The sequence below is a fragment of the Saccoglossus kowalevskii genome, chromosome 17, assembly GCF_978046115.1.
Source record: "Saccoglossus kowalevskii chromosome 17, keSacKowa6.1, whole genome shotgun sequence".
Taxonomy (NCBI): Eukaryota; Metazoa; Hemichordata; class Enteropneusta; family Harrimaniidae; genus Saccoglossus; species Saccoglossus kowalevskii.
The window spans coordinates 25,802,198-25,813,329 of record NC_140657.1 but is presented as its reverse complement, the minus strand read 5'-3'; the positions used below and the strand labels follow the sequence as shown (position 1 = coordinate 25,813,329).

At 34.8% G+C, this 11,132-nt stretch overlaps 1 protein-coding gene across 2 annotated transcripts; it reads right to left on the bottom strand.

Annotated features, from left to right (window-relative positions):
* Positions 1-1,032: 1,032 nt before the first annotated feature.
* Positions 1,033-10,625, bottom strand: LOC146732774 (zeta-crystallin-like). 2 transcript variants are annotated; one of them, XM_085492536.1, is made up of 9 exons: positions 10,606-10,625; positions 8,085-8,213; positions 7,587-7,739; positions 7,054-7,217; positions 6,676-6,727; positions 5,530-5,679; positions 4,738-4,839; positions 1,886-1,981; positions 1,033-1,249 (listed from the first exon to the last, which is right to left on the bottom strand). In XM_085492536.1, the coding sequence occupies exons 2-9, from the start codon at positions 8,208-8,210 to the stop codon at positions 1,085-1,087; spliced, it is 1,008 nt and encodes a 335-aa protein (XP_085348662.1). In that variant the 5' UTR covers positions 8,211-8,213; positions 10,606-10,625; the 3' UTR covers positions 1,033-1,084. The 2 variants fall into 2 exon arrangements, with proteins under 2 accessions (XP_085348662.1, XP_085348661.1); XM_085492535.1 differs by having other exon boundaries at positions 10,544-10,620.
* Between the last annotated feature and the right edge of the window lie 507 nt (positions 10,626-11,132).

Below are 11,132 nucleotides of genomic sequence, written 5' to 3'. Positions count from 1 at the left end.
GCAAGACGAACGTGAACACGAATTCAGTCAGTTGTCACCCAGCTCCCGACCCGACCAGCCCAGCTCCCGCCCAGCCCAGCCCAGCCCAGCCCAGCTCCCGCCCAGCCCAGCCCAGCCCCGCCCCGCCCCGCCCAGCCCCGCCCAGCCCCGCCCCGCCCAGCCCCGCCCAGCCCCGATATAATTATAATGTGATGATATAATTTTTCTATTTTTAGCAAATATTTTTTGTCGTTTTTAGTCTAAAATTGTATTTTCAATTTCTGTGATAACAATTAATAGAATGGTGGTGACATAGCCATGATGGTGATATAGCAAAACCACCGAGATTAGAATATACTTATATCAGCTGTCACATTCAGCTAATTTACAATATCAATTTATTTTGCCGCATGCTTAGAGAGAGAATAGTTTGACTGCCAAGTCCTAGTCCACTACTTCAGTTATGTCTATTCTTGTGATAATTTTTATATTTGTATGCTTCCCCCAACATTCAAAACTTGTGAACTTTATGGATTTGGTTGCATGTTACAAGGTGTCAACCCTTAGCGAGTGTGCTGTAAACTCAATTTTATGAAATTGCATGCCTTCAGACTACACTTGTGATGGCACAATAGCATGTCAGTTAATACAGATCCAAATATGTTATGTTTCTCTGAATCATGCTCACTTTCTAAGGAAAATAAAATAATCCAAACCAAAAATCACCTTTATCTATGATTGATAATGGAGAAGGGCAATCTTAAATGTGAACTATATGAAAACGTGTCTCGCCTGAAGCTATAAACATGACCAACATCTACTGATTCTAAAGGTTCTAGCAACAGGATATATTTTACATGTATAATTCACACATCAAATTTTCATTGCATGATTTTTAGAGTTATACACTCATGTGGACTTTCAAGTTATACTGTGTACCAATCACTTGCAAGTCACTACTGAATGTAAAACATCAAGTCAAGTGTGGCAAGTCATGTTGAGTAACTAATGAGTAACTATCCTATCAGAGTAAATACAGACTTTAAAAACTGATTCTTGGTTATGTAAATTGATATCTGTATTTCTCATTGAATATTGGTGTTGATTACATGTTTAGAACGATTTTCCCATGTGATCCTTCTTTATGTTCGATGACTTCATGATGAGCTTCTACTACTTTCTCAAGTGGATATTCTTTACCTACCACAGGCTGTAAATATCCCTTGACAAACCCAGCATGCATTGCAGCTGTTATCTCTTTAAACTCCTCCTGTTAATACAAATGTAGCAAGTCACCAGAAGAGAAAAATAATATAATCTCAGAATTCAACATTTTGCAATACAATATGTCTAATAAGTATGAATAAATGTTCAATACATTAAAGTAAGTTTTATTGTTGATATCTGATCAAATATCTGTATCTATCGAATTTAATACTGATTAACAAGTGTTGCGCGTAATCTAAACAAAATTGTCAGATTTAAAGCTGGGGAGTCGTCATCTGTGCATGCGTCATATGGCCGTAGCGTGTCATCGTTTACAAACAAGCGTCTACCCATGAGCCTTTGCGTTTTAGCGTGTGTTGTTATAGTTGCTTGGGACTCAATTCCCGCACATGCGCAGGTGACGACCCTCCCGCTTTAAGGCGAATAGTTATTACCACATTTGATCTTGCACTTGGTCATGGATAATGAGTCAGTTCCACAACAACAGCGACAAGACAGCAATTTTTCATTACAAATTGGAACAAATTCATTTGAACATGTATGATATGAGGTATGTATAAAGTTTGATTGCAATCAGTAAAAAAAACGTCAAGGATATGGCTCCAAGACAACATTTTTTTAAATAAGATTTTTTCAAATTGATTAATATTTAACAATACAATTTAACATATTCACTAACCTTTGTAGTACTTCCTAAACTAACACCTATAATAGACGTTTCCTTTGTCATGGTTAGTCTGGCATCAATCTCAGTAGGTGCACGGTTACCAATTACCTAAATTAAATATATTACCTAAATCTATAAATGTATATGAACAGCCAAACTGAGTCACTATTGTTCAAATGAAATGATATAAGAATTTATAGGATGACGATTTGCAACTGTGATATTTATGTATAGTGATATCTGATAAAATATGTATTTATAAGATGAGGGTATGCAACTCTGGCATCTATGTATGGTTATAACGATATATTAAGAATTTAAGAGATATGGGTATGCAACTCTGGTATCTATGTATGGTGATGGGATATATCAAGGATTTACGAGATGACCTTACAATAGCCCCTTTGTAGATTATTATATTTCTCAAAACTAAGTTGAATTCATTGGGTTATACCGAAGGTTTCTGCATACCAAGTACAAGAGCAATTGTTAAAGTGAATGCTAAAAAATACCTTTTTTTACTAAAAATGACAAAAATATGCTCAACAAATAGAGATATTGGCACAAAATGAACAAATCTGATAGAAGATATGATTTATTATAAAAAAAATTATATTCATTAAATAGACAGTTTAAGACATTGTCATGAAATAAAACAATTTCTAAGAGGTGTTACATACTAAGAACCAAAGCAATCAAAAAGAAGTAATTGATTTCAAAAGTTGATGAATTCAAGAAGGAAGGCATTGGAAAATCACTTATATATGAACAGCTTAGATAGCGGCATTCAATGACTAAAAACTAGTACCAGCAGGTCTGTGCACTACCCGAGGGCATCCATGTACCAAGTTTTATTGAAATCTGACAAGTGGATCTGGTGGTCTTGGTGAAACAGACATGTACATATGTACTTACACATGTACATAGTAACCACAATGACTCCCAACTGAGTTTGTGCACAGGAATAATTTCAGACTGTGCAAATATGCTAGTAATAAATCTATAATCCAAGTATCAGCATATACTCGTAAGAAAACAAGTCATTGAAAATGACACAGTCTCTGTTAAATTTTTGAAAGTTCTCTTTGTGCTCGTCATATTAGAGCGGAGAGCTTGTCGCGAGCGTGTCCTTGAAACTTGAGTTCCAAGTGGCGTATACAACAGATTGTTTATTTACATCAAAACATGTGTTCCATGTTGTAGTAATATGGCCAAAAATGAAAACAGCCATTATTCGGCCACTTTTGATCTGATTATGAAACACACTGATATGTATGATGTATGTGCCAAATACGAATGAAAATGGTACATAAATTGTGGAAATATAGTAGTAAAGCCAAAATGTCAGATGGCTGTCAATCGGCCATCCTTGACCAGATTTTGAAACAAATTGTCATGGACATGCATCCTAACATGTATAAAATACATGTATGTGCCAAATTTGAATAAAAATTGACAGAGCACGTCCAAGATACCGCGTAAAAAATAAAAAACAAGATGCCTGCCAGTCGATCATCTTTGATCCAATTGTGAAATAAATCGTCATGGACATGTATCCTAACATGTATAATCTATGTACCAAGTTTGAATGACAACTGACAAAGCATGTCCAAAATACAACATTTTCAAAAAACAAGATGGCTGTCAGTCGTCCATTTTGAATCGAATCGCTGTACCACTGCATGTGCATATGTCCCATATAAGGTACTAGGCACATGCAAAGAATGAACGGAATCAGTCCACAGGATTCTGAAATATGACTCTGGACAGACTGACGCACTGACGGACAGACACACGGACGGACAGACTCAGGAACTCACAGACGATCGAGACATGTATCCTAACATGTATGATCTATGTACTAAATTTGAATGGAAACTGACAAAGCATGTTCAAAATACGACATTTTCAAAAAACAAGATGGCTGCCAGTCGGCCATCTTTGATCCAATTGTGAAATAAATCGTCATGAACATGTATCCTAACATGTATAATCTATGTCCCAAGTTTGAATGAAAACTGACAAAGCATGTCCAAAATACAACATTTTCAAAAAACAAGATGACTGCCAGTCAGCCATTTTGAATTGAATCGCTAAACCACTGCATGTGCATATGTCCCACATAAAGTACTAGGCACATGCAAAGAATGAACGGAATCGGCCCAAGAGGTTCTGAGATATGACTCTGGACGCACAGACGCACGAACAGAGACCGAATTATAAGTCCCCGTTTTCGGACTTCGTCCGAACGGGTACTAACTAGAATCTTGTATCATTAAGAGCAATACAAAGGCGGCGGCACAAAATCTTGCATGGGGAGGGCGAAATCTGCTCACAAACCTTGTGCCGAAGCGCGACCTTACTAGGGGGTCTGGGGGCATGCTTCAACTTCAAAATTTTGAAATCTAGACTGTCTGAAAGCTATTCCCTGCATTCTGAGGGACAAATTTGCTGACACAAAGGGTAAGGCCCCCGCCAACAGTTTTTTTTAAGGGGCGACCACCCATCTAACACCCACCCACGTGCCCCACCACTGCAATATCATCTAAATATAGTAATACCATACATCTAAACAATCCAAGTTTGAAGATAAGTACTGAAACAGAATATATTTACGTTTGTTAATTTGTGTAATGAATTGGTTATTTTCTCAGCCCAAGAAAACCCCAAAACATTTGTTTTCTCAAAATGTTCACCTCCAAAAACCTCAGCTAAATATTTAAAAAGCAAACTGGTTGAAATATTGTTGATTTAATGATAAGCCACACAATTACTACCTACACATATAAATTGGAGACGTTTCATTACATGAATACAATTTTGTTTACACAGATTTACAAGTAGAATTAACACTGATAACTTACGAGGACTCTCCCTTTGGGTGCCAGCATCTGTAAATCTTTCTGTAAATTGACATTAGCTAGCATTTCCAGGATGACATTCACTCCTTCTCCTTCAGTTTCATCCTACATATACATATACATATAGAAGAGAAATGATATATCATATTAACCAATATAATATATATATTATCTGATTATTGGAACTTATCTGAATCGGGAGACAACAGTACTTAAGCAAAGTTGATATGCAAATTAACTAATTATTATGCATGCATCTTGTAGTTTTTAAATACAGTGTCTGAATATTGAGGTTGTGTCATGAATTTATCAGCATGAAGTTTCCAAATCAGTTAATCAGTTTGTGGAATGTTGGTGCAACAAATGTGCATACACAGTTATAGGATTTTGACAAAATAACATCAAATAATTTAATGTAAGTGTAAGTAATAATTAAAGAAATTTGTCGCTAGTATTAATGGACTAATGCAGTGGAACTACTGGCTGAAAACTTAGGTGTCAACAAATTCAGACAATTTCACTGTACACTCAAGGAAATTTAATAATATAATCACACATTTTATCACCTGATTCCATTCAGCTTGTTATCTATCTTGTAAGTTTGTTTTTGGTGGCAACATTACAACTTTTGCAAACAAGCATTTATATCTATCTTTCATACTAACAAAGTATATAAAAAGACTTATGCAACAAAATATGGCAAGAGGTGGGATGGGGGGAGGGGTTATACATGGGCTGCAAGTTTTAAATATTGTTGGCCCAAAATAAACAATATTCTATGCGTTATAAGCTCACCATTATTTTCTGGACATAGTCTTTGTCATTGTGGTTGAAAGCCTTCATTGCACCGTGTTCCTTTATTAGTTTCAAACCATCAGCCGTTCCTGCAGTTCCAAATAAGTTCAAACCATAGGCACTGCCAAGTTGTAAAGCAGCAATGCCAACCTAATAGAGAGAAGTGGGGTATATGTGATAATATTTTAAATGGTGAAAAAATTTAAAATAGGATAAAAAAATAAGTTATGATTTCTGAGTCAATATAAATACTGAAAATATATGATGCACTAGTGTGTGTTACTGAATTAAGCATGACAGAATATCTAGCATCAATCTTAGACCAAAGTAGACATACAGTGTAATCAAAATATTACTATGGCCCTACCAGAAGTATTATGTGTTTTTTTTTATTATTATTTTATTGCTATTATACATCTGTCACCGTAACTCCATAAGTTACAGCGTGCCATAATTTCGCGGTATTGCACCGAGTATTTTCATCCTACTATAATAGGAAATACAAATTCCAAATATGGAACCATGATTACGTGTGTAAGCGTCCTCTAATAATAATACAAACAAACAGGGCTGCCCAAGCGCAAAGTTCTGTTTCCATATTCCCATGATGTATTTCTGAAGGAAGAGATGTATAATAAAAAAATTTATTATGAGGATACTGCAAAGTATGCACTCAGACAGTATGCGGTCGCTGTGTTGCGGCCTATACTCCTGCTACACTGTCTTTGAGCATACTTTGCGGTATCCTCGTATTAAGCTCATATTATTAATTATATTTATTATGGAAATGCAGCCTCTGATGAAATGAAATTCAAGCCTTCATATGTAACAATACCACAGCAATGGCTCTATCTCTTCATGTACTGTAAAGGACACACATACAAGTTAAGTGTAATTTCCCTTTTTTTTCGCTGATTGTTAAATGCGCTAAATCTTAGTGAATATGCAAAGTTACCCATTAAATATATTGTTTTCTTAATAAACCAGTGATTTTAAGACCTAGAAGATATGCTGGTAGTATACAAATATTTCTCAGTATTAAAGACTGTAGCTGTAGCAATGAGTAAGATACTTTTTGTCCATGAGCACACACTCTAATTGCATAATTCTCTGTTTCTTCATATAGAAAATAATGTTTGTACTTACAGCACCACTAGCACCATGTACAAGAACTGTTTCACTAGCCTTACAGTTGCCCCTGTAAAATAAGACGAGTGAAATTAGATTAGTATAAATATTCTTTTACCAGAAAAAAAATCATATATGTTCTGTTATTTCTGTGAGGGCTGAGAACAAAAACAGTTCTTCCTGAAAAACATTGGCTGAAAAACAAACTGCACCAACAAACTATCTAGTGACTATTATATTGACTTGCTGATTAATATGATTATCCCGAATTGGGTTTTGTGCATTCATTATTCACAATTATACCAAATCTTTTCACAACTACTTAAAATGTAGTCATATTATTTGCACACACATTATAACCTTACAATCCCTAACATATAATGATTCAGTCCTTACCGCTGAAAGAGTGACCTGAATGCTGTATAGTATGGGACCCCTATTGACGCTCCTTGTTGAAAACTAAGAGTATCGGCGAGTACGTGAACATCATCCTCTGCGGCTACTCCATACTCTGCGTAAGAGCCACTGCTACATTTTGATGTGTAAACTCGGGTTCCGGACTGAAATGAAATGGATTGATATATATATATATATATATATATATGTATATATATATTATTTATTTATTTTATTATTTAGTTATTTATTTATATGTAGTAGATTTTAGATATCTAACTTGTTATGTTTATTTTAACACCTTTATTGCATTTCATAAACCAAAATAGATATGTAATTCATTCTATAAGGTTGTAATAAAGAATTATCTTATCTTATATAGTGAAATATGATACAGAAGATGAATACTCATATATTTAATAGTATGGACAATTTTTTTAGCAGTTCCCTGAAATAATACACATAAAAGAAACAATTTCTAGTTTTCAATTTTATACAATACAGTTTTAAACAAAATGAGTTAAGTTTAGCACCTTAAATTTTGTGGCTTCGGGTCCAGTTTTCTCAATGATACCTGATGCATCACTGCCCGGTGTAAAAGGCAATGTTAAAAGGAGAGGATAGTTACCAGAACGTCTATATGTGTCCACAGGATTGACACCAGCAGATGCAATCTTAATCAGAACCTGTATTTAAAAATGTAATTAGCAATTAATTAGGCAAATATATTAGAATAACAGTTTTCTGGGGGAGAGAGAATAAAAGACATAAAATATCTTATTGACATTTATTGAAACAAACCATACTGACCAGAAAACAACATCCAGTTGTGCATGAAATGTTTTTTGTGTTGTAATTATTATAGTAGAAGCAGGCAGTAGGAAATAAATCTTTCCAAGTTCACTTATTTGTCTATTTCAGTTCCTGGTAAATATATTATTATAATGGCCTCTGGCGAGTTAATTAACAATGTATGATTTGATCATCATGTACTTCTTAAATTATTATCTTTTCAAATGAATGGTTCAAACCTGTTTTCCTGTAGGAACTGGGATTGCTACATCACTGAGCACTTTCAGTACCTCTGGAGCACCAAACTCAGAAACTTTCACAGCACGCATAATTCTACCAACACCACTAGCAGCAGCTTTAGACATTTGCTATAAATAAAACAAGAAATTACATTACAAAATCCTTGTGAGCTCGCAAGTTTAAGAAATATATAAAGCTGGAACATGAGCAGTAAAGAGCTTGTCAAAGGTGTTGCTTGAGAACAGGATTCACTTAAAAAAAAAATGTCCATCAGTCAGCCATTTTGATCTGACAAAAAAAAAAATGTGCATTAAAGTCCCATAAATTTCAATGTACAAACTAAGTTTCATCAAAATTTGTCTGTGCAAGACTGAGATCAGATCTGGAATTGCAGAAAAGCTTGATTTGGATGAATTTGTCACATTAAAATCAACAGCCATCTTGAATCACCACATGATTATATGAGCATTATGATGCATGGTCGATGTATATCCAAAATGATTGGTCGCGGAATATCTGATATATAGCTTTGGAACTGAATTTGTCAGGTAGCCATTTTAAATCTGATTTGAAAAATATAATGTGCATCAAGGTTCCATAATGTCTAATGTTTTTACTAAGTTCCTATGAATTCTATCCAAACCGGACCATGACCCAGTATACTCAAATCATATCACAAAATCTATAGACATGTGTAAGTATACATGATGTATTTATGAGTTTTGAATGCAATCGGTCAAGGCATGTATGAGAAATAGGTGGAAACTATTTATATATATATATATGCCAAAAACTTTATTTTTCAATTTTGTTTCTTGATACAAAGAACCAACAACTTGTATATAGTTGATGACCAAACTGAATTATAATAATTTATCATAAAATTAAAAATTAGTTTTTTGCAGCACACATTACACTTACAGTATTCATTCAATGAAAAACGCATGTGATAACAATCAGTGCACATGCATATTTAAATCATTTCATTGTTTTATTGAATGAATATCTTGTTTGCTGCAAAAATTTTATTTTTAATTCATGATGAATCATAATCAACAATTAACAGAGTATGAAATAACTGTATTAAAAATTACATAGTATAACACAATGTTACAGTTGGTAAAAATAAATGACAGAATATTTTCAAGGTCAAGATCCAGTTTAATAAGATCTGATCAACAAATGTCCCAACAACGGAGGTACTAAGGACAAACGTAATTCACATTTGTTTTTTGCAAACCTGGTGTTAAAAGAATAAGGGAGCCGCAGACATAATGGAGATTTCATTTCATTCATTCATTCATTACGTGTTTAGAAATTTGCAGCATTTTACATTTTGTTTGATTTTTACAGTGTCAGTGATTAGTTATTTTTCAGAATGTATTACTTTATTGTACTTTTCATCAAAACCTCAAATAAAAGGTACGATAGCGATAAACATTCTATTCTATTCTATTCTATTCTATTCTATTCTATTCTATTCTATTCTATTCTATTCTATTCTATCTGTATATTATATTATCACATAACCATTGTGTAAACCCAGCAATGTGTACATCAGCCTGTGTGCTGGGAAAAAGCTCCTTAAGCCACACCCCCCCCCCACCCCAATCCCTAATCTAAACCATATAATCTTAACACTGCAGCCCACTGATACAATTTCATATGCCCCTCCAGATAACAATAAATCTCATGAAGAGAGGCATATACAATTAAAATACAGTTATGGGTGAGGGGACTCCGGGGGTGGGGGGTGGGGGGGTCTACTTCCATAGAAGTGCAATACGGGTACGGTATGACTGGGGTGTCATTCATTTCACGTTATTTTGTTTAGAAGTGGGTAGCCATTTATCAATGGTTTGGTTTAGAAATGTGTAGCATTTATTTACTTTTTCACAGATCCTTATATTCAAAGCCAAATACTGGAAAAGGCTGAATAAAATGCATTGCCCAAATGCACTCACTGGTTGCAGAAGTTGTGAGCTGGGTGTTTTTTTTCGCTGAAAGCACTTGTGATTAGAAGTGGGTATATAAATAGAAAAAAAAATGGTTTAGAAGTGAGTATGGTTTTCGAGAGGTGGGCTTCACACCTATACCCACTTAATGTGAAAGTAGCCCCCCCCCCCCCCGGGGGGACTCTACTAAGACACTCTTGCCCGTCAAACAGTTCTGTGGCCAAGAGATGAATATACACATTGTGCTATTGGAAATGCAAATGACTCTAGCATTTAATATGATTGAGGAGTGTGGCCAATCAAAATAAATAACATACTAAGTCAGTTATGAATGTAATACGGCTGAACTTTGATTCTATACAAACACTGAAACAGTTACAATTTCAATTTTAGCGATTGATAAACTTTGACCTGACGTTTCTCATTTTATTCAGCCACGCTTCTGGATTATTTAGAGTAACACTAGCAATTAGCGGGTCAGGCGATCATCGATACAAACTTACGGTAGCGGGTCCAAGTCCAAGTGCATTGCAGCACTCGTGCAGCAACACCAATACACACTCACCTTTAAACTCTAGTGGACGTGTGCCCTCTATCGGTGAACTTTGTTGGTGAACGTACTCACTGAGGGCGCTTTATCCCAATCCGTCGTACTTCCACGGAGGTATTATAATACCTCCATGGTATTACCAACACAACAAACTCATTATATTTATATATATAAATCAAGTGCGTTAGGCAAAAGTGCTGGATCAGTGATACATTCTGCTTTGAAAGACTTAAAAAATAATATTCATATTAAATATACACACACTAGACACTACGCCATTATATCTATATGTAATTTCCTTACCAATATGACACGTATTAGATAAATTGAGAAAGTCGTAAGTTATCAATAACACATGAGTACAAGAGAGTTGTAAAACATATTTAACAGCGCCGCCATCGATGAATTATGCGCGCTTCCACTTGGCGATTGCGTGCGCGTCTGTGTTCCGCTATAAATGAGAAACTTCCGCTAAACTATAAAATAGACGTCTTCGTTTTATTTACTATGTTTTGGAATAACATTTTTATTTATGTTTAATG

Coding starts and splice junctions, on each gene's coding strand:
- LOC146732774 (XM_085492536.1), bottom strand. CDS start 8,210: ATGTCTAAAGCTGCTGCTAGTGGTGTTGGTAGAATTATGCGTGCTGTG. Junction 5,680..6,675: donor TACATGGTGCTAGTGGTGCT/GTAAGTACAAAC, acceptor TCTCTCTATTAG/GTTGGCATTGCTGCTTTACA. Junction 1,250..1,885: donor GTTTAGGAAGTACTACAAAG/GTTAGTGAATAT, acceptor TTGTATTAACAG/GAGGAGTTTAAAGAGATAAC.